General features: G+C 32.3%; 1 protein-coding gene across 1 annotated transcript; it reads right to left on the bottom strand.

Annotated features, from left to right (window-relative positions):
• Positions 1–1,325: 1,325 nt before the first annotated feature.
• LOC127739187 (3-hydroxyanthranilate 3,4-dioxygenase-like) lies at positions 1,326–23,969 on the bottom strand. Its single transcript, XM_052250797.1, has 10 exons — positions 23,807–23,969; positions 20,637–20,718; positions 18,989–19,072; positions 15,185–15,291; positions 14,184–14,285; positions 11,937–11,980; positions 10,254–10,408; positions 3,883–3,951; positions 2,841–2,923; positions 1,326–1,732 (listed from the first exon to the last, which is right to left on the bottom strand). Exons 1-10 carry the CDS (start codon positions 23,926–23,928, stop codon positions 1,639–1,641), a joined length of 942 nt encoding a protein of 313 aa, XP_052106757.1. The 5' UTR covers positions 23,929–23,969; the 3' UTR covers positions 1,326–1,638.
• Between the last annotated feature and the right edge of the window lie 529 nt (positions 23,970–24,498).

The raw sequence follows: 24,498 nt of genomic DNA, 5'->3' as shown, positions 1-24,498 counted from the left end.
TCAAAATATAAAACAGTAAATAACAAAAACATTGTTCTATATGCACCAATTGACACAACATAAACATACATATATGTAAATGACCAGATCCCAGTATTACAGATACATGTAAAAACATAACTTTTTTACAGGCAAAACCATCCTCGTGTTAACTAATTTTCTTGCAGGTAGTCAATTCTACTTAATTTAATTTCTATATATCTTTAAAAAATGAATAATTAAAAATCCAAGAATCTGAAACCGTGTCACATGGTATATAAAGCATGTTCACATGAAGCTGGAGTACAATTTTCTGGGAGCTATTTGTAGTTCCCTAGAAAAATGAGATGAAAATTTCATACGTGGCCATTGGGCTTAAAATATTTAAGTATTCAGTAAACAGGAAGTTGATGAGCGATTAATCTGTCACACCATATAGCATGCCGACACAAAGTCTGATAACAATTTCAGGAAGCTTATATTTATAGTTCCTTAGAAAAATGTAACAGAAAACAGAAGATATGATAAGGCCACTTTTTTTGGCCCCTTGAATTTGAAATTCAAAAAGTTGTTAAAAAATGTATTTTACAAAGGTTTTAATGTGTGATCAATGTCTTTTGGTTAAAGCTGTTGCTTGTATATATTTAAACCCAGCATTTGTATTTCACCTATCATGAAAATGTGATAGTTTGAGGTAGGCATGGCAATTGAATTGTTTCATAATTTTCATGTCGGGGCCTTTTATAGCTGACTATACGGTATGGGTTTTTCTCATTGTTGAAGGCCGTACGGTTGCCTATAATTGTTTACATCCACTTTATTTGAACTTTGGTGGATAGTTGTCTCATTGGCAATCATACCTCATCTCCTTATTTTTATATGGTGTTCCATGGACAAGTATTCTTGTCAATAATTTATTTTTGAAGATTTATATAACTAAAAGACTATACAAGAGCTTCTAAGGAAATATTTATCAAAGCAAAAACTGTTCAGGTGGAAATCAGGTGAACTGTTGGAAAGTTCCCTGAAATATACTGTTTCACTTTTTAGATTTAATTCAATTCCAACACTTTTTTTAAAAGCTCCTGTAACAATCCAAATAGAAATTGACCAATTGCAAGGCATAAATTATCAACAATACTTTTATGCAGTAATAAAAAGAATCTCAGACTTTAATATACAAATTATCTTAAAAGAGATTTATCCTTTCAGATTGTTACAAGAGCAATTAGAAAAGATGTTGAAATCTAAAATTGCTCAAGCAGAAATATTGGTGTGCCAACAATCAAGCTACTTGATCTGAATAATAGTTTTAAGAACGTATCATTGTTACAAGATTACACTTGATATTTTTACAAATATACTGAGTAAAACAAGTTTTGCAACATATATTCTAATATAAAAACTTCAGAATAAAAATTTACAAAGTTTAGTTTATAAATTTTTTTTATATTTTTTGTCAATCAAGAATTTGTGTCTTTTGGTTTATTTTCTTTTTTACAATAATTTATTGTAATGTTTAGAAGTATAATTAATTATTGAAATACATTAAAACTATTTGTTGCTAAACTTTTTCTACTCAGTATACATCAAAAAAGTTTTTGATTCTACTTTCTCCAATTTGACTAAAAATAACTTTTCTTGTCGGAGCAAGGCCTCTTATTTCTTTGACTTCTTGAAAACTTTCGACTTTCTGGTAGGGTCCTGATAACAGATAAGTGAAAGGGCACCTGTTGGTCTGGTCGCTGAGTATCTGAGAACAATAAAACATTACATTATTACTTCAGAACGATTTATACTGTGAGTGTAATATTCCCTGTAACTTATTAAAATACTATTTATTGTCATGTTTTGATGTGCACGAGTTTTCTCATGATGTTTGAAAAATTCTGATGTAATCCTTTTGCTAAAACAGTGAATTTTTGTATTCGACAGTTTTCAATTTAAATACCCCTCAGTATTTAATATCATATATTACAAGCATAATAGTGTAAATAACATACTCTTGCTTTTTTCCCAAAGACCATTAGGGCTATTCCATTAAAATGTATGTGGGAGGGTAGGAAGAGAAGTTTAATTATTGAATGTGGGTCATGGGTCTTTTTTCAGTATGCGTCTATTACCATTATGCAAAATTATCTAAAAAATGGTTCTTGGTTGTAGGGATATTTTGAAAGTCCCTTCCTACCCTCCCACATACATTTTAATGGAATAGCCCTTATGTGGACTTTAAACAGGTAACATGTTGTATACATTTTATAAGTGCCATAGTGTATACTTCACAAGTGACTCCTTATGAACATGCTGTATCCTATGTATAAATGACATCTTATGAGCCTGAAAGACTAATTTTTGCCCACATTTTATAAGCGATTTGTATGAATACAAGTTCATCCAATAATTTCCTCTTGTTTGTTTGCCTAATGGTGTTTAATTTATATACATTAATACAAATTTGGCAGTCAATTACAATGGTTGAACTACTTTTTTACAATTTAAACTTTCCATTTATGCAGAGCTTGATCAAACCTTAGACTAAGAGGGTGTGTACAACTAGAGTTCCTTGTGTCAGTAATATTTTTTGTCTTGCTTATATTTTCAAGAATGTTCTTTTGATATGTTTTACTTAGTTTTGTCTGCATCTATAACAGCACAAAGCTGTTAGCTGTGTAGAATTTAATTTCAATTTGAGGTCAAAGTAAAGGTCAATAGGTTATAATAAGATAACCTCACAGGGCAAATATCATAAAGCCAGTGAAAAGACTAAAATAATCTGCCCTGAACAATAAATTTTTATGTATAAAGTGATTGCACTGCAACCTTGACCTTTGACCTAGTGACCTATACTATTTTTGACTTACTCTTGTCCACATCTTATGAGCATTGTATCGTTGTGGTGAAGTTCATAATCTTTACCATCTACTGTCACTGTAGATGTTCCTTCCTAAAATGATTAATGATTAATACTATATGTAAATCTCATGGATTTTTGATTTTTTTTATTATTTTCTTTAATTTCAGGAATTATTGCAATTTATTCCTTCACTGGGAAAAAACAAGTTGAACTGCTAGCTCTTTCTCACTAATGATACCACAACTATAAGTATTTGGTAAACAGGAAGATGATGAAAAAATGATTGAACAATGCACCATCCAGTATAACATGATCACACGAAGTCTGATACCAAATTTCAGAACGGTGGGATCCTTATTTCCTGGGGGAAATGTGACAAAAATTTCATACATAGTCATTATGTATTATATAAGAATTTAATAAACAGGAAGTTGATAAGTGATGAATCTGAAAACGCATCATACGGGATAGATAGCATGCTCACATGAAGCTTGATCCCAAATATCAGAAATTCTGATACATAGTTTTGAGAAAAAATATGACAATAATGTCATGGGACTGACAGGGGTAAAACAGTATACCGCCCCTCCTTTGGAGCTGGGGTATAATTATATTTCAACTTCATTGAGAAACACCAAATACTGGTAAACACAAAATACTGGTATTGATTGAAACACATATAAAAACTTATCCTTATATAACAAGGACAACCTGTAAACATAAACTTTAAGTTTAAAAGATTATAGCTGATAGCAAGATATTTATAGATTATCATTGGTTATCTCAACGAGATTGATTTTCTTGCTTGAGCCGGTAATGCGAAAGTGAAAAAAGCAATCGAGTTGAAATGACCAATGATAATCTGTTTATCGCTATTTTACCTATGAAGACGTCGTTAATTTCCTTGACAACGGCACGTGTTCCATTAGTTTCTAACGATAATTTTCATATCACTCGACTCCGCTGAGAACGGAAATTATCAGTCAGCAAGATCAAAGGAAAAATTCGTAAAATAGTGATAAAAACTAATAATACATGTGTATGCATACCAACATCCATATGAAAGTTTCTGCACTGGCACATTTCCCTGTGTTTGATCCTGTACCATATACATCCACCTACAAAAATAAACAGCCAGTAGTATATAAATCATATCATTGCTTGCCTAAATTGTAAAGATCTGAACTCTAGTGTGTAGTTAGTAAAAACAAAATTAAAGAACCCAATGTCAGCATTTGACATCAGTGATTTAGACAGGATGGTCCAAATAATGATTAGAGTAGATATTTTAAAACTAGAGACTCTAAAGAGCCTGTGTCGCTCACCTGCATCTTCAACACTGGCCACTTTTTTTGAAAATCATCATAAATGGGGAATAACTCTTTTAAGAGTTAACTGAAAATTTCAGTCATGTTGACATGTTCGAATGCATAAAAATGTTAAGAATTATCATTTAAGGGCAATAACTCAAATAACGAGTCGACTGAAGATTTCGACCATTGTAGCACATTTGTAGATCTTGTCTTGCTGATCATTTGTGCCATTTAAAGTTTCTATAGATCTATCTATTACAGTTTTCAAGAAAATAGGCAAAAATGGGAAAAATCATCATTAAAGAGCAATAACTTCAATAAGGAGTTGACTTACTATTTCATTTATGTTGACTTATTTGTAAACCTTGTCTTGCTGATCATTATTGCTATTTAAAGATTCTATTTATCCATAACAGTTTTTAAAATATTATGCACATACGAAAAAAATTGGTAAAAATTGTCATTAAAGGGCAATAAATCTAAAAAGGAGTCAACTGAAGATTTTGGCTATATTGACTTATTTGTAGATCCTAGTGTCTTGCTGATCATTTTTGTTTTATAAAGTTTCTATTTATTTATCATAGGTTTTAAGATATTAGGCGATAATGCAAAAAATTGGTAAAATATCTGCATTAAAGGGCAATAAGTCTCATAAGGAGTCGCTTGACAAGTTTCTATCTATCTATTATAATTTTTGAGAATAAAAGGCTAAAAAAATTTAAAATGGTAAATTTAAGGGGAATAACTCCTATAAGAAGTCATCTGACAGTTTTGAATTAAATGGATTTATAGCAGTTTTCGAAATAAAAGCAAAACTTGCATTTTACCCCTATGTTCTATTTTTAGCCATGTCGGTCATCTTGGTTGACAGCCAGGGTCATTGGACACATTTTTCAAACTAGATACCCCAATAACGATTGTGGCCAAACTTGGTTAAATTTAACACAGTAGTTTCAGAGGAGAAAATATTTGTAAAAGGTTAACGGACAACGATGATGACGGACGCCAAGTGATTCATGAGAAAAGTTCACTTGGCCTTTCGGCAAGGTGAGCTAAAAAGCATCTATAATAAGTAATATGTAGACAATTTACCTCAAGGTAGATTTAGGGATTGACATTGTTGAAGACTGTATGTTTCATTGAGTTGCTGACTCATTGACCTGTTAGAAAAAATTGAACAATATCACTAATGCACCTCAAGGTGAGGAACACAATTAAACAGTAAACAAAAAATCTCTATGCAATGACTGAGCTTCACCTTTTGTGCTATTTTGAAGAGCAGAGAACCATTGAATAATAAAATGCTTCGCTGGGGCGCAGCTTGATACGACCGCAGAGGTCGAACCCTGAACAGTTGGGGCAAGTATGGACACAAAATTCAAGCTTGATACAGCTATGACTTTGGATTGTCATTAAATATTTGACACAGCATAGGTTTCTGACACAGGATGAATGTGGTGTAAGAACTGGAAAAAATTTAATTTACCTATTATGGTGGAATATCCATAAACTAAATTGTTTGTTAATTTCAATATATCAAAGAATATGTAGAATTCAATGTTTGATGTAATGTAATAAAGTTGAAATTTGGACCGTTTTTGTTCAATGTGGACCAATTTGGTAACATGTATAAATAATCAAAAATCTAAATACATGGGAGCCCATTTAAATACATCATAAAGGTATTAAAATAGAAAGTGACATCATAGTCATGGCTAAAAATAAACAAAAATCCTTAATCAGCAACATTTAAAGTAATATCTAAAAATAAAATTCCTTTGTAACCATAAAAGCCCATTTAAATACATCATAAAGATATTAAAATAGAAAATGACATCATAGTCATGGCTAAACATAGCAAAAACCTTAATCAGCATCATTTAACAGTAATATCTAAAAATGGAAATTACATCATAAAGGTATTAAAATAGAAAATGACATCATAGTCATGGCTAAAAATAAACAAAATCCTTAATCAGCATCAGCAACATTTTATAGTAATATCTAAAAATAAAATTCCTTTGTAACCATAAAAGCCCATTTAAATACATCATAACAGATATTAAAATAGAAAATGACATCATAGTCATGGCTAAACATAGCAAAAACCTTAATCAGCACCATTTAACAGTAATATCTAAAAATAAAAATTTCTTTGCAACCATAAAAGTAAAATAGAAAATGACATCATAATCATAGCTAAAAATAAACAAAAATTTTTTTTATTGGCAAATTTTAAATGGAGTTTATTATACTAAAACAATAAATTTGCAACCATAAACATGATAAAGCCCCATTTAAACACATCATAAAAGTATTAAATAATTCAACTACATCATAAGGCTATAAAAATAGATAAAATGCTCCGCAGGGCGCAGCTTGATACGACCGCAGAGGTCGAACCCTGAACAGTTGGGGCAAGTATGGACACAACATTCAAGCTTGATACAGCTCTGAATTTGGATTGTGATTAAATATTTGACACAGCATAGGTTTCTGACACAGAATGAATGTGGTCTAAGAACTTAAAAATTTTAAATTGGACATTCACCTATTATGGTCCAATATCCAAAATCTAAATACATGGTTAGATTCAGCATATCAAAGAACCCCAAGAATTCAATTTTTGATGAAATCAAACAAAGTTTAATTTTGGAACCTTTTGACCTCAATGTGGACAAAGTTGATAACGGGGCCCAAAAATCAAAAATCTAAATACATGGTTAGATTCAGCATATCAAAGAACCCCATATATTCAATTTTTGTTGAAATCAAACAAAGTTTAATTTTGGACCAGATTTGGACCAACTTGAAAACTGGGCCCATAATCAAAAATCTAAATACATGTTTAGATTCAGCATATCAAAGAACCCTAAAAATTCAATTTTTGTTAAAATCAAACTAAGTTTAATTTTGGACCCTTTGGACCTTAATGTAGACCAATTTGAAAACGGAACCAAAAATTAAGAATCTAAATACACGGTTAGATTCGGCATATCAAGGAACCCCAATAATTCAATTTTTGATGAAATCAAACAAAGTTAAATTTTGAACCCTTTGGACCTCAATGTGGACCAATTTAAAAACGGGGCCCAAAATCCAAAAACCTAATACACGGTTAGATTCAGCATATTAAAGAACCCCAAGAATTCAAGAATAAAACCCCATTGAAATTGATCAAGAAATAAGCAATTTATACGAAGTATCTTCTTTTGCACAATACTGTGCAATTGAAGATTTCTTGCCATTGTGCAATACTGTGCAATTGAAAATTTCTTGCTATTGCACAATACTTATTATATAATAATTTACACATCCTGTTTGGTGTGTATCTCCTACCATATCATTATTATATGCTTTTAAATATAAATCAGAAATAACCAACTTAAAATGGAAAATTTTAAAAGAAAAAAAAAAAGGAAAAAAAGAAAAATTCCCCCCCCCCAAATTTTTTGAACCCCCTTATGATTCATCACCCCCAAACTCAATCCCAGCCTTCCCTTTGTGGTATGGTACCTTGCAGTACAATTTCAGAGAGATCCATACACTTGAACACAAGTTATTGTCTGGAAACTAGAAAAATGCTTATTTTTGGCCCCTTTTTGGCCCCTTTTTGGCCCCCCAATTCCTAAACGTTTCGGGCAATAACCCCCAAACTCAATTCCAGCTTTCCCTCTGTGATATGGAACCTTGTAGTACAATTTCAGAAATATCCAAACACTTACACACAAGTTATTGTCATGAAACTAGAAAAATGCTTGTTTTTTGCCCCTTTTTTTGCCCCTAATTCCTAAAATTTTGAGGCAATTACCGCCAAAATCAATTACAGCCTTCTCTTTGTGATATGGAACCTTGTGGTACAATGTCAGAGAGATCCATACACTTACACACAAGTTATTGTCTGGAAGTTACAAAAATGCTTATTTTTGGCCCCTTTTTGGCCCCCAATTCCTTAACTGTTGGTACCATAACCCCCAAAATCAATCCCAACCTTCCTTTCGTGGTATTGAACCTTATGGTAAAATTTCATGGAGATCCATTCACTTAAACTAAAGTTAGAGTGCGAAAACCAATGTGTCTTCGGACGACGCCGGACGACGATGACGACGCCAACGTCATACCAATATACGACCAAAAAATTTTTAATTTTTGCGGTCGTATAAAAATGACTTCATAGTCAAGGCTAAAGGTAAACAAAAAACCTTCATCAGCAAAATTTTATATTGGCAAATTTCCAATGAAGTTTATTACACTAAAATTGTTGGCAAATTTCCAATGCATTTATTAACAATAAAGTTATTGGCAAATTTCCAATTTACATAATTTAAAAGCAGTGTAGATGAGATATTTAAATGAGTTTGAATTACCAACCTTACACTGCTTTTAAATAATGTTCTTTACTCAATTATTTGTCTATTAAAATGGAAACCCTTGTTTTTTAACCTTTTTTCCCCTTATTCCTTAAACATTAGAGCCATAACCACCACACCCCCCCCCCCCCCCCCCCCCCACCAAAGCCAATTATTACTTTCCAATGTAACCTAAATTTCCAATATACATAATTTTAAATTTCAATTCCTCATGATATATAACCGTATCATTATTATTTTCTTTCATATATAAATCTGAAACAACCATCTTTAAATGGAAAATTTTAAAGAAAAAAAAAAGAAAAAAAAAAATCCTACCCCCCACACATATTTTCAACTTCCTTTTGATTCATCATCCCCCACCTCAATCACAACCTTCAATTTGTGGTATGGTACATTGCAATACAATTTCACAGAGATCCATACACTTGAACACAAGTTTTTGTTGCAAACTAAAAAAATCCTTATTTTCGACCAATATTTGGCCCCTTATTCATAAATGTTTGAGCAATTAACCCCAAAACTCAATTCCTACTTTCTCTTCGTGATAAAAAATAACTAACTTAAAATGTAAATTTTAAACAAAAAAAAAAGGGAAAAAAAAAATTACCCCTTTTTTGACCCCCGCCCCCCTTATGATTCATCACCCCCACCCCCCTTTCCCTCCAAACCAAGCTCAATAACAGCCTTGCCTTTGTGGTATGGTACCTTGTAATACAATTTTAGAGAGATCCATACACTTGAACACAAGTTATTGTCTAGAAACTAAAAAATGCTTATTTTAAACCCCTTTTTAGGCCCCTTATTACTAAACGTTTTGGGCAATTACCACAACACTCAATTCCAGCTTTCCCTTTGTGAAATGGAACCTTGTACTAAAATTTCAGAAAGATCCATACACTTACACACAAGTTATTGTCATGAAACTAGAAAAATGCTTGTTTTTTGCCCCCTTTTGGCCCCTTATTCCTAAAATTTTGAGGCAATTAACCCCAAAATCAATCCCAGCATTGACCCTTTGTGATATGGAATCTTGTGGTACAATGTCAAAGAGATCCATATGCTAACACACAAGTTATGTCTGGAAGTTACAAAAATGCTTATTTTCGGCCCCTTTTTGGCCCCTAATTCCTTAACTGTTGGTACCATAACCCCCAAAATCAATCCCCACCTTCCTATTGTGGTATTGAACCTTATGGTAAAATTTCATAGAGATCCATTCACTTAAACTAAAGTTAGAGTGCGAAAACCATTGTGTATTCGGACGACGACGCCGGACGACGACGACGACGCCAACGTCATACCAATATACGACCTCAAAATTTTTTTGCGGTCGTATAAAAATGTAAAAAAATTATAGAGATATTAATTGTTTGCAAACTGAACTTCCAGAGAATTTCATTGTGTGAAAAAAGTTCCTTTTTTTCACATTGAGAAAAAACATCACAAAGGGCCCTTCAGGGTTTGCTAGATTGTGGCAATTGAATTTCATATGGTTACCTTAAAATTTAACCACACATGTTAAAATGCCTCAGCTTAAAAAACAAGCATCATAACATATCCAAATTTAAGATATAGACTGAGGAATTTTTACTATTATTGCCTACCTAAAATAAATTACGCATATTTACCAAAAAGGTGGTTTGCAATCCAGAAAGTCAGCAGCTCTGGTTGGAAGATAACCTTACCAAAAAGATGTACTTTAGTAGACAATTTTCTAACCCTATGCATACTTACTTTGAATTGATAATTTGCTTCTTCTCCAAATATATTCAAGTGTCCTTCTCTCTCAATCATTGTTCTATTTTCTGCCAACCACTGATTCAAACTAAACGGATCCTCCAACAATTTATGTTTATCTGGTATTATTGGAGGTTTCTCTGGAATCGTGCCTATAACAAACATAAATGGATGTAATATTTCATCGGTACTCAAACCTCTTGATACATTTGTGAATGAATTTTAAGAAAACTTATAATCATGAGTGCCTAGCTAGTGTGACATCCCTGTGCAACTTAAAACCAAATTAATTATCTTTTACTATTGTGTAATCAATGAGCATCTCTCATCCTCAATTCTTCCTGTCAGAACTAATTAATAGATATCATTGAAACTTTCATTGACTATTCAGTACTTAGAAGGTAGGAATGCCCTTTACTGTCAGGCATCAAACAGTCATTTTCGGCTACTGTTAGCGTCCAATTGGTTAAAATTTCACCGTGATTCGTTTGAATGTCCTTATCGTGATTCTTAAGAGGTCTCAAATAATTATCGTTACTGTTATTTTTGGAAAAAATTAATGTGATTCATCAAAATCAGTCGATTTTTTTATCGTCTAAAAGAAAGTGTACATTTTATCGTCATGCACCAAAAATTACCATTAACATCATTTGGCAAGAATTTTTACCGTTATTTGTCTGACATGAAGGTACTCCCATTACCACCCTCTACTAAGTACATTTTTAAAAAGTTATTTCTTAATAATTGAACTGCTTTCAGTAAATATTAAATATATCATGCTAAATTAGGATCTACATACACATATTATAGAAAATAAAATAAAATTGGGTTATGGTGTTTTCATGTCAACAAATTCCCTACACAAACTTAACAATACCCAAATCAAAGTGTGCTTTTATTACTGTTCTCTATCTCAAAGCAGCAGTAAGGCCTTCATCAGGGAGCAAATCCTCACTACAAATTCAAGTTGTGGAATTGTTTACTAGAGAAATAATGAGACATTTGTGCAATTAGAACTTAGATGTAGGGTAATATCAACAAATTAAGACTATAACAGGCTCAAAATCTACAAAACTTAATCAATGAAATGTGAAAATTTATGCATATTAATTTTTTATTGCTTAAATTTTTCATCTTTTTTTTTATAACTGAGGTTACAAAAATAAAGAAAGTTTATTTTGGAAAGTATTCCAATAAAAAAAATCAAGAGCACCATATGTTGTAGTTAGCCGGGATAACGCAGCTAGCAAGAAAGACTTATTCTGCCAGCATTGTTAACATGGAGAATTAAAGTGGGCACACTTTTATCAGAAAAAAATAGTCCAAGTTTCATGGAACTCTTGTCTGTTAAAAACTAGCATCAGTAAGTTAAATATTCATTTTATGGATCCTTTTCATATAATTAGTGAAAATATTAAATTTGCAACTCTGACACAATATCATAATACGTTGCTAATTTATCTAATAAGTATTTTGATATTTGCTTCTGGAATTGTATATCAAAATGAAAAGGGATACATGTAATAGTACACTCAAGTAGACACAATAAATTTTTTCAGTGCCAGTGAACAGTTTTCCTCGTGTATAAAATTAATTATGTTGCCAGGTTTAGCTTTATACCCAGTGGTATCATAATGCTGTCATTTTAGCCTACAAATTACATGACATAAACTTTCTTACCAGGAATTGGTTTTCCTGTTTTATGTTGTTCTGATGCAAAATATCTGAAAGAGAAGAAAAGTTAGTATGACATTCTTATATCCAAGATAATATGAAGGAACAGTTTTATAATATACTGTGAATTCTTTAATATAGTAGGGTACCATATTTCATGGAATTCGTGGGTAAAGGTAAACCACAAATTAAATATTCAACAAAGTATCAATTTTCTTTCAGGTTTTATGTAGATTTTTTTGCAAATCCACAAGGAATTAGTTGATATCAGATCTGTGTTTGTGTCAGTCGAAACCAAGTGTGTGTGTGTCTTTCGAAACCAAGTGTGTGTGTGTGTCTTTCAAAACCAAATGTGTGTGTGTCTTTCGAAACCAAGTGTGTGTGGGTGTCTTTTGAAACCAAGTGTGTGTGTCTTTCAAAACCAAGTGTGTGTGGGTGTCTTTCGAAACCAAGCTTGTGTGTCTTTCAAAACCAAGTGTGTGTGTCTTTCGAAACCAAATGTGTGTGTGTCTTTTGAAACCATGTGTGTGTGTCTTTTGAAACCAAGCAGGTGTGTGTCTTTCGAAACCAAGCATGTGTGTCTTTCGAAACCACGAATTGGGTGTTAATATTAGATCTGTGATTGTGTCTGTTGAAACCAAGTGTGAGTGTGTGTGTCTTTCGAAACCAAATGTATGTGTGTCTTTTGAAACCAAGTGTGTGTGTGTGTCTTTCGAAACCAAAAATTGGGTGTTGATATCAGAACTGTAATTGTGTCTGTTGAAACCAAGTGTTTGTGTGTCTTTTGAAACCGAGCGTGTGTGTCTTTCAAAACCAAGCGTGTGTGTCTTTCGAAACCAAGAATTGGGAGCTGATATCAGATCTGTGATTGTGTCTGTTGAAACCAAGTGTGTGTGTGACGTGTGTGTCTTTTGAAACCAAGAATTGGGTGTTAACATCAGAACTGTAATTGTGTCTATTGAAACCAAGTGTTTGTGTGTCTTTTAAATAAACTGCTTCGCTGAGCGCAGCTAGATACGCCCGCAGAGGTCCAACCCTGAACAGTTGGGGCAAAAATGGACACAATATTCAAGCTTGATTCAGGTCTGAATTTGGATTGTAATTAAATATTTGACATATTATAGGTTTCTGAATAAATGTAGTCAAAGAACTTGAAATTGGTTATATGAATTGAATTTATATTCAATTAAAGATTTCTTGCTGTTGTGCAATACTTAGTAAATCTGTTGTCAGACTATAAACAAATAAAGTTCAATAAATTCTCAATGTCATATTCGAAAATAGAAATTTATGAAAATAAAAAGGGAGCTTACATCAATAGATATAAACAATTCACCAACGTTTCATGGGAATTGGTGACAGCATTTTCTAGTTATTGTCCGAAAACTGGAAAATCACCCCTTTTTTAATGAATAAAACCCCATAACTCAAAAATGTAAAACGTAAAATTTATAAAATTCTAAAGGGAGCTTATATCAATACATACAAACAATTCACCAAAGTTTCATAAGAATTGCTGGAAGTTTTGTCCGAAAACTGGAAAATCCCCCCTTTTTTTATGAATAAAACTCTGTAACTGGGAAACGTAAAATCTAAAATTTATAAAAATAGAAAGGGAGCTTATGTCAATAGATATAAACAATTCACCACAATTTCTTGCAAGTTGGTGAAAGCATTCTTGACTTATTGTCCGAAAACTGGAAAATCCCCCTTTTTTTAATGAATAAAACCCCATAACTCGGAAACGTAAAATCTAAATTTTATAAAAAACGAAAGGGAGCTCATGTCAATAGATATAAACAATTCACCAAAATTTTATGCAAATTGGTTAAAGCATTTTTGAGTTAATGTCCGACATGTTGACGACGGACAGACGGACGGACAAACGGACGGACGGACGGACGGACAGACAGACAACGGTATGCCATAATACGTCCCGTAAACGGGCGTATAAAAAACCAAGGAATAAGGAGTTGATATCAGACCTGTGTTTGTTTCTGTCGAAATCATACATAAGTATCTACACTCGGGGGGATTCAGTGCATTCCATATATATGTTTGGGTACTTAAAATTTTTTTTAAATTGTCATCTGAACACTTATATATTGAGAGGACATAGAATTTTATTGAAGATGTTTATCAACCTATAGATGTGTTGTGTGACTGGGTTGCTGTGTCATTGATGTTTACCTGGTAACTCTTTTTATTCATACATATATGCTGATATTACCTTTTTATAACCTAAGTAATTACCTCTTTATAATTGGTCCAAGCTGTGATCCAAGGTCTTCACAATGGAACCACTCCTCATACAGAGATTCTAATGTTGGTTTACCATCCTTTTCAACATAATACCTAAATAAAATGTTAAGAAAATTGAAGATTATCCCTTTCTTTTGCCAATAGTACAAAACTTAAAATATTTCATCACAGCATAGTTTTTCTTTGTTCTCTACAATCAATATAAATGTACAGGGAACCAAGAAAGAACTGTAAAAACAAGGAAATATAAAATATGTGAGTTTTCCAAGGAAGGTCGGTGTCACCTGTCATCCAAAGAAAGTAGAAATGTTTTGGATTTGGAGTCTCAACAAATTAGTCAGATAAATAAGTGATATAGCAGGTGTATAAATTGATGCCCTGTAGATGATTCAGTGCAAATTTGTCTGAATTCTGTAAAGCGATATTCAAGGAGTTGTGGATTAACAAATTAATATTGGTAGAAAGTCCAAGCAAGATATCAGATGCGATTCCTTTGTAGTCGGTTGAAAGCAACAAAATGTATCACATACAAGCACAGTAGCTAGGGACAATGACTGTTATAACAAATCAATTTTTGGTACTATCAAAATCAGAATTGTAAAATGAAAACTCAAACTAATTGTCAGAAGGAAAAAACAAGGAACTATTCTCAGTGCAAGTTTTTTGCAAAACTTGAAAAATTTGAAGAAAAAAAAATCCCATATTAAAAATAACAAACTACAATATGGTATGAATGCCAATGAGACAACTAACAGAAATCTTATTCACCAAACTTTTTTCAGTTATTTGTATCTTAAATAAGTCATGACTGGAAAATATGACAATTTCTGGAACCCTGGTCATATATTTTTGGTTATTTCTGTTATCCTTTTCATATATTACTGAATGAATTTTTTCTTTCTGGCCAAAGATCTGACGCCAGTTTTGAGAAAGATACCTCTTCATTCCATAGAAATTTTCGAGTGTTGTGTATGACTATTCAATCCCCATACCTTAATCCATCCTTTTCATCTTCTGCTCTTTCCCTCTCTATCACTAAACCAATAGTATCAGCTTTTCTCTGTGGTGAATGAGGGATCCTACCTGGCAGCAAGAAAATCTGTAAAACAAGGCATGATGTTATAAATTTTACTGGACTTTCCTTTCTTTGTTAAGTCAGATCCTTCATGTCCTTTAGATACTTGGAATTTACAAAATCAAAAAATATGTATCCATATACCGGTATATATATATACCGGTATATTTAGAGTAATTATGAATATAATATGTGCTTTCAGCCGTGTATCACCTTCACTGGTGATCTAATGGATGGATCTGTCGTAGAGTTGTCACTTGTTTAGACGTATTTATCAAATAATCATTTCTGTGACTGCATCTTATGATCCTTTACGACAGATAATTTAGCTAATCTGCTAAATCAATTCCATCTTCATGCCTAATATATCATGTACTGTGTTACAACTCTAGATTCTACTGACGAGGAAAGGTAACACTAGGCCACCGAAAGCTGATGAAAAACAGAAAAACTGGGATATTGATTTATGTTGGATCAGAATTTTTTGTTCAGTCTAGGTGGCCGAGTGGTCTAGAGCGCTGGACACAGTGCAGGTGGTGTTGTCACGATATCCCAATTGCATGAGTTTGAATCCCAGCAAGGGGAGAACAAAAATTTGCCTTCGCAAATTTGCAGATTTAACATTGTTGTGCTGATATTTAGAGTAATTATGAATATAAAATGTGTTTTCAGCCATGTATCACCTTCACTGGTGATCCAATGAATGGATCTGTCGCAGAGTTGTCACTTGTTTAGATGCACTTATATATATATATATATATATATAGAAGGACAACATGCCCAGCTCACACTATCAGATTTCCAGGTTCAGTGAATTTCAAAATCTGGTTCTAATTCTTATATTGGCATATCTTCAGTCTTAGATACATGATTTTTTTATTATTTTTTATTGGCTTTGAACTGCAAGTATTCTCAGATCTGTACTTAGTGTCTTTTTTGTTGTATTGATGTATAAATAACCTGCCACGTTCTGTCTGTTTTTGTTGCTTGTTTTCCTGCTTTGTATCGATCTGATGAGTAAAGTCCTTTTCAACTGATTTTAATAGTTTGTTCAAAGTTGTACTGTTACACCACTGTCCCAGGTTAGGGTTGGACGCCCACTAACATGTTTAACTCTACCACATTCTGTATGTACCTGTCCCAAGTCGGGAGCCTGAAATTCAGTGATTGTCGTTTGTAGCTGTATATCATATTTGTAATTCGTTTATTGTTTTTTTACATAAATTAGGCTGTTAGTTTTCTCGTTTGCATTGTATTACATTTGTCATTTCGGGGCCTTTTATAGCTGACTATGCGGTATGGGTTTTGCTCATTGTTGACGGACGTACAGTGACCTATAGTTGTTAACTTCTATGTCATTTGGTCTTTGGTGGCAGTGTTCTCCCCAGGCCGTTTTAGCGTCGCGGTACCGCGACGCTATATTTTTTCCCGTGATGCTATAATAATTTCCGCGACGCTATAATTATTTTGAGGATGCTATTTTTCTTGTTTCTATATCGTAAATCCATGTCCTAAATTTTGAACTTTCATCTAATTACCGCGTATGATCATAAAAATTATATCACCTTTAAGTGTAATCCCTTCAAATCGGACAAAAGAGACATTTAAGAGTGATTAAATAGGTTTTAATTGCCCTTTGGGTGATAACTGTTTGGATACGAATACCCCAAGCTGACACTTGTGACATGATTAATACCACAGGGTCTGTCTGCAATCGCAAATTCAGACATGGAAAAAATGTAATCATAAAACAATTCGAAATCTACGTTTTGCATTACGGAAATTCAAAGATACAAACGATTTTTCTCTTTAAAAATGAGGTTTGGTCGTTTATTTTTACAACTTTCATAAAATTTCTTTCTTTCTCTTCCGCCGGTACTACTTGTTAATCGAGAGCGAACATATCGGTTTTGGGCTAAATAAGTTGGATTAAGTTTATGTTTCATCCATTTAATACATCAAAAGCGTCACATTCGTTCCCAATCTCTTGTCAAACATTGTTTATTTTTCGTTAATTTTTCTTCAGCCGCCATTGACTACTTTTGTGTAAACTACCGATCGGAACCAGACCAGATATGACAAAAATCCGCATTTTTACGATAATAACTACAGATGCACAAATGGCACCGTGAGCAGACAGAAAAAAATATACCAAAAAGAGAAAACTATGCATTAACAGACTATTTGTTAGATAACTTTGTTAAACATATCTATCACCTTGATATAAAGAAACAACTGGGACTAATTCATCGAGTACCATGAAACAATGAATTTTTAGACATGAAAAAATTTTTTAATTGAAATTTAATTGCTATATGATACTTTCTCTTTTTTTACTTGATATTTAGTATTGTATATATATATATAAAGATTGCACTATAATAAACCCTTCACTCATTCATTTAGTTGGGTAGGTAGGGTAACTAGAACCAGAGACATATATTGTATTATATGTCTCTGCTAGAACCACACATATATTGTTATATGGCCCAAGAGGAAAACAATAATTCTGTACAGTAACTATGAATGAATATAGAAAACATAAACTGAAACAACTGTTATCATGGTTATATTTTAATTGTATTCTCAGTTATGAATTGAACAATATAAACATATATACCATAAAGGAAATAGAGCATCACCGCGACGCGACAAATGACATTGAAAAAAATAGTTTTTTTTTTTTACGCTAAATGTGATGCTATCCAAAATATCTGGGGAGAACACTGGGTGGAGAGTTGTCTCATTGTCAATTATACCACAACTTCTTATTTTTATCTATATATACCGGTATATATATAAAGTTACACCTGTTTAAAGGTCACTGTCGAGAACAGAGAAAACTGACATTATACAAAAGGAGACCTTTCAATTGTGGTTCAAAATGCATAGGTATTACTAAAGCGAGAAAATAAGAGGGTGACCCGACAAGACCAGTTTTTGCTTAATAGAAGTGACCTTAATAGCAGGTGTTACTGTATTTTAAAAAGTTCACATTATTATGAATATGTGTTTTAAGTATGTGTTATAAGCATGGTAAACTACATTTAGCAAAAACATTAAACTAATACAGGACAGATATATGGATGGACATATGCACAGACCAGAATACATAATGCAGAAAGTTCATTGGCTTCGTTGCCTCTTTCAATTCAAAATGGTCCACAAGATTTCCAAACAATGCATACTATCTTCTCTTTTAGTATTTTTAAATTGAACAAATGTAGCTTTTAGCTATTTTTTATTTGTCTGATCTATTTTTGGGGGTTTTAATTCCTTCTTTCTATTATTGAACTTTTGTTGTTTTGTTGTTATTTATGCCATACAATTTCTCCTCTTGCTCCTTTGAATTTGTTCATGGTCATTTAATCTAAAATGTTTGTTTGAAATTTTCAGTGATATTTTTTTATGACACAGTTTATCTATTTTTTAATTAAAGAATTCATAATGTTTAAAGGAACCTGACTAATTTTGCCTAAAAAAACCCCCATGAATTTCACTTTATTATCTACTTTCATGTATTTTGTTCTGATTGAAATTCGTACAAAGTTAACGATACAAGCTAGAACTTGAGCTTAGGGGTGAGATTTTATTTTAAAGGGAGTTCAAATTTCAATTAATTTTTGAAAATGATCATATAATAAAAATAATTTTCCAAAGAATATTATGAAACAGAATGGTAGTATCTATCATACAAACAGACATAAACATGCATTATTACCTCTCCCTCATTAATTGGAACGTCTCTATGTTCTCCTCGTTCAATCACTTTAAGCACCATATCCCCTTTGATCATGTAGAATAGCTGCAAAATAAAATAAAATCTTAAACATCTGAAAAATTTTTGTATCCTAAAATACTGTGAAAGTACTTTTATCCGTGGTTTTCGTGGATGGCTTTATCCATGAATTTAAGTGTCCAACTAAATATAAGAACTATTGTCTAAATCAAAACATGGAAAGATCTTCATTACCATAGGTTTGACTACATGGATCATGTAAATTTAGTTTTGATCGATTAAAGTCAGACCTCCGATGATGATATGGGATGATGAAGTGTTCATTTTATCCCCTCATAATTCTCATACGAACAAAAAATAATTTCATATTGGGCTTCCTTTTTTTAATTCATATCAGAATTAATTCTACAATCATGACAATTCAAAGTAAATTTGTAGCATTTTTTAAGTAACCTTTTTCTCTAAATGACATGTTTATGGCCCAATTAACACCTTTGGTGATCATTAAATCTGTTGATCAATCGATCTTGGGTTAATTAGTGTCATTACTTCTGATTACACGTGTGCAACAATTAAAATGTTTACTTTGAAATTTCCTTGAATCAAGAACATTTTGTAAGCATAGATGAATCAGCCTATTTCCAAAAGCAATTATTTTTTTTAAAGTTTGATGAATGTTGTCAATAATGAAAGACGAACAAGTAAGGGAAAATGAACAACTTATTTTGCAATGTCTCACAAATTATCATAAAACAAAATATAATTATTTTCACGAGTAATCATTAAAGATGGCTTCAATTTCTTCACATGATTTTTTTTTCTTCAAAAAACTAAAATCCATGAATTTAAGAACCCACGACCATGTAACTTTTGCTTAAACCACAAAAATTGATAACCACGAATAAAAGTACTTTTACAGTACAAGACTTTTGTGGATTCATTATTATCCATGGGACAAATTACTTATTGTTCAATAATATGTCATAGGCCCTTTCATTTTATCTTATTCCTTTTCAAAACAAACTTAAATAAACCTAATAAAATATTGTGGCTACGGTTGAAGTGGCAATGGCCTAACAGGTATGTTGTCAAAACCACCTGTATGCTTGCATATTGAATAACTGTAAAACAGAATAGAACCATAAAATATTCACTGTGTAGCATAACCGGATATAGGTACTTCAGAAGTAGTGGAAAATATAAATGTGAAGTCAGGTAAGGTCAAATTCTTGTTATTTTCATTATATTCTACGTTTTGCTGACAAGTAAAGCTTTTTGATAGTTGTTTTTTAATGATGTAGCTACATGTACCATTTAGGGCTGATTATGATCCTTAATTGGCGGTCTCTCCCTACAAATCGTCAGAATCAGGTATGGTGGTACCCGTTCAACAAAGCATGTGACAGGTTTAAACTTGATAAAAACACATTTATCCTTCAACTATTCATTTGAAATAAACTATTTTTTTCCACAGAGAAATTCATGTAAATAAAGCAGATAAACTGTACCAGAAATAGTGGCAAATTGTTGTTTACTGTATGGGGATTAGAATAGGTACTTTTACTATCATTGTTTCTTTGCTTCAGGGATGATGCTACACAGTGACAATTCTCATCTAATGTATGTATACCTCTTCTCCTTCTTCAATATGATAGTCCTTTCTTTGGTTTGGTCCTCCCACATAAAATGATTTCATCTGTCCATCATTGTGCCTACAATTTATACAATATATATACTATTTATGACATAGTCACATGTACTAAGAAATAAGCAGGGATTAAAAAATCCACTAGCCTGGCGCCCGTGACAAGAGCATTTCAACCTCGGGCAATCAAAGCTTGTAACCCAATATGCCCGACGGACTAGTAACAAAAAATTCTTGGCGTTTTCAAAATAGAAAGTGGAAAATCCCTTCATCACTATTCTATCTTAGCCAATCAGATTTAGTTACGTCATCCGGGATTCCAAGAATTTGAACTAATTTTGTACATGTTTTAAAAATATAACAACTAACTCTGGGTTGAATAGTATCATGTATTGATCGCAATTCACGTACTTTCAATATCGATTTCTCAGTACAGGGGGTATTGTACAATTGCTTATGTCGAGATTTTCAATTAACGGTACTGGGGGTATGATGCATTAATCGATACTGAGATGTTTTGTTGCACAGCTGTTGAGCATAAAACCATGCAACAAAACATTTCTAAATATTTTAGTACGGGCTCCAGAATGAAGATGAAGGAGGTGATGAGGCTGAAAATACATCCTCAAAAAATGCCAAATACGACCGGGAAAAGTGGAAAAGAACATTTATAGTGTCATGGACAGAAAGATTCCCTGAGCAAGGTCGGCTGTTGCTGATGATAAACCATAGACGATGTTTTGTGAATATTGCCGTTATTTCCCCTATCATGCTAATAAAAAATCGGCTTTGTATGCAGGTATGTGAGAACAACAAATTTACGAATTGAACCACTGGCTTCACATGACAAGACCAATGAACATGTTTTCTGTGCCTGAAAATATTTAACAACCCATAGTACAACGGAAATCCAAAAAGATGTCTTAAGATCCATGTTATAATTAATAATACAAAAATTTCTTTGATTTAATTTATTAAATACAGTGTATAACGCCACCTTCGAAACAAGGGACACCAACTTTGTATTATGCAGCAAACTCTGAATTTGTAAGGCATACTCTGGCTAGCAGGTCAGTTTTGATGGGCTAGCAGTTTTTTCAACAGGGCTAGTAAAATCCTGCTACCAATAAGTCCTGGGCTAGTAGGCTGAAACAAAATTTTTCAACCCCTGAATAAGATATGCAAGAGAAGAAATTTTGCTAATTATTGAGGTTTGTGCTTTTTCTCTGTTGAGTACAAGCTTAATTCTACAAGTTGTTTACAGTCAGCTTTTAACAGAAAATATATTTACAACTCATGCTAACCTTCCTAATCATGCTTATGCAATAATACAGTCAGGGATATAACTCTATAGGGTTATTACAGAAAAATAACATACATTTGTTATTGTGGACTAAAAAATCAAAGAACTGTGATAACTTATGTATGTTATATGTTTCAAAGGGACAATATACATCATTAGTTTAGTTAAAATGTTTAAAAGTTCTATTGATATTACTTTTGTCTATATGTATACTTAACTATTGAAAGATATAACAGTTCATAGTTTGCCAATTTTGCATAGTACATCTATATGTTATTACAGAAAAAATATGCCTGTAATAACTAAAGGATGTTATCACAGCTTCTCTATATCACTTCAAAGCATTTGCTCAGACATACATCATGCTTAATTACAATGTATTTTAATTTATTGTAAGAAATAATGACCAGAGCATGTAATGAGGTTCTGCGCAAGTTTCTCAGTAATTCCCAAGTGTCTTATATAATAAGTTAAATTCCTTTAATAACTAAGCTATGTTATCACAGTTAAGTTTATCCCTTAATAGCCTCGTCTCATTGATTTACCATGGTTAATCAAACATGTATTAATTTAATTAAAAAATTAGTTATCAAGGCTATGCATTTAGTTTCTGCGCAAAGTCTCAAGAGATCTCTAGAGGCCACTATAAATGAAATAATTTTACAAATAACAAACATATGTTATTACAGATTTAGAAAATTTAAGGAATAAAGAGTAGACAACTCATGAAAGTATCTGTAATAACACACGCAAGTTATTTTCTGTAATAACCCTATAGAGTTATATCTCTGACTGTAATATGGGACTTGAGGATACTTATAAACTTAAATAAACAAATAATGCTTGACAAAAGTCAGCATGCAAATATCTAACTACGGAACTGTAGCTCTTACAAAATGTAGGTCCTTATATTTTTTGACAATTTAAGGACTTGACTTATCATGCTTATAATGGCAAATATCACACAAAGAATAGTTAATAAATTTTTTTTTTATTTGTATCTGTTTGATTTTAACTAAGGCTTATGAGTATCATGATTATTTTTAACTGGTTGTTGATTAATTTCATAATTCAATACACCTTATCGCTATTTGTCCGCCATTACTGGACACCACACAGGTTCCCGTAAAATTTTGACGTCATAATACAAAATGTCTGACGCCACAATGGAAAAGTGATTGTTGTATGACGTCAAAAGTTCGAGCGGGACAGATTCTCGGGTCAAGCGGGATTAGCAATAAGGTGTATTATCCTCTTTAATCTTTTTGAGTTTATTTAATCCCCTTTGATCTTCAATATCTAATTTTACTTAAAATTCATTTTTTTTGTATATACACCTTAAAGTATAGTCGACATCAGTATCAGTAATGTACCAGTATTGTTATTTTTTTTTTAATGTTACAATACTGGTACAAGATTTTTATACCAGTATTATACTGGTATACCAGTATTGCGATCACCAACTACAGGAGATCCTAGCATAGTTAATTGTTAAGCAAGGAGATATATGTCCCTGGACAAATTCTTAAGGTAGTTTTGTGGTTAACAAGTATCTATTATGTCAAACTATAAATTATAAACCCTAACCCTAGCTCTTAGGTCCTTATGATATATTTTGACAATTTGATAACCATCCAAAAATTGTCAAAAAATATCATAAGAGCTACGGTACCTCAGCTACCCAAACCATAAAGACAGGGATCTTTTAATAAAGCAAAAGAAGTTTCAGATTTCCGACCCCAAAACATCTACGATACGAGCATCACCCATCAGGACGAGAGTTGAGCACTGGGAAGTTCTACAAATCGTCTACAACAGTACAAGTTCAGAAACAGAATGTCAGTTTCCTTACATCATTTTGTTGCACACTGGTGGCAGGAAATGTTTGCTGTTCTCTTCCAGCCATTTGTCAGTGTTGTTAATAACTGGCTCCAAATGTCGAACCTTTTTTGTCTTCGGCTCGCTATCTGACATTTTTTCTTCCAAATTAATGATCTAATTAGAATCTGGTAACTCTAATTCATAGATCCTGATAGAGCAAACTGAAACTATCGCGTTTTATTCTAGTAACCAGATTACAAAGTGTCTAATACCATAAAGTTAAAACGCACAACTGATGCCCACACTTGAAAGAAATTCAATGTTGAAGACACTTCAAGATAAGATATTATCATACTTTTGCGGCTGTATAAAGAAATAGGTAAAACAATTGGACAGGAATCGAATATATTTACTGGCATTTTTTTTTTATACATTTACATACTAGATAAATAAAAGTAACAAGTGCAGTTTTTCAAAGGGCCATGCACTCAAAAAATAGATTTTTGATATTTGGACATGTACAGCATCACTAATTTAAAACTGTTATATATACATAAAGTACACCAAAAAAAATGTAAAATATCAAAATAAATAAACAAAAATCAGTTTTATTATTTAAGTAATAAACTTCTCAAAGATATATTGACTACCAAAAATGATATGAATTTAAAATTGAAAAAGGTCAAAATTGTGAATCCCATAGAAACTAAGGGAGCTACCATT

Source organism: Mytilus californianus, unplaced genomic scaffold, assembly GCF_021869535.1.
Source record: "Mytilus californianus isolate M0D057914Y unplaced genomic scaffold, xbMytCali1.0.p SCAF_4, whole genome shotgun sequence".
Lineage (NCBI taxonomy): Eukaryota > Metazoa > Mollusca > Bivalvia > Mytilida > Mytilidae > Mytilus > Mytilus californianus.
This window is presented reverse-complemented; position numbering and strand designations above follow the sequence as displayed.

Bases quoted from the DNA above. Each gene is read 5' to 3' on its own strand.
- LOC127739187 (XM_052250797.1), bottom strand. From the start codon at position 23,928: ATGTCAGATAGCGAGCCGAAGACAAAAAAGGTTCGACATTTGGAGCCA. The intron at 20,719-23,806 runs GTAAGGAAACTG...TATAAATTGTAG, and splicing joins CCAGTGTGCAACAAAATGAT to GCACAATGATGGACAGATGA. The intron at 2,924-3,882 runs GTATGCATACAC...TAATCATTTTAG, and splicing joins AAACTTTCATATGGATGTTG to GAAGGAACATCTACAGTGAC.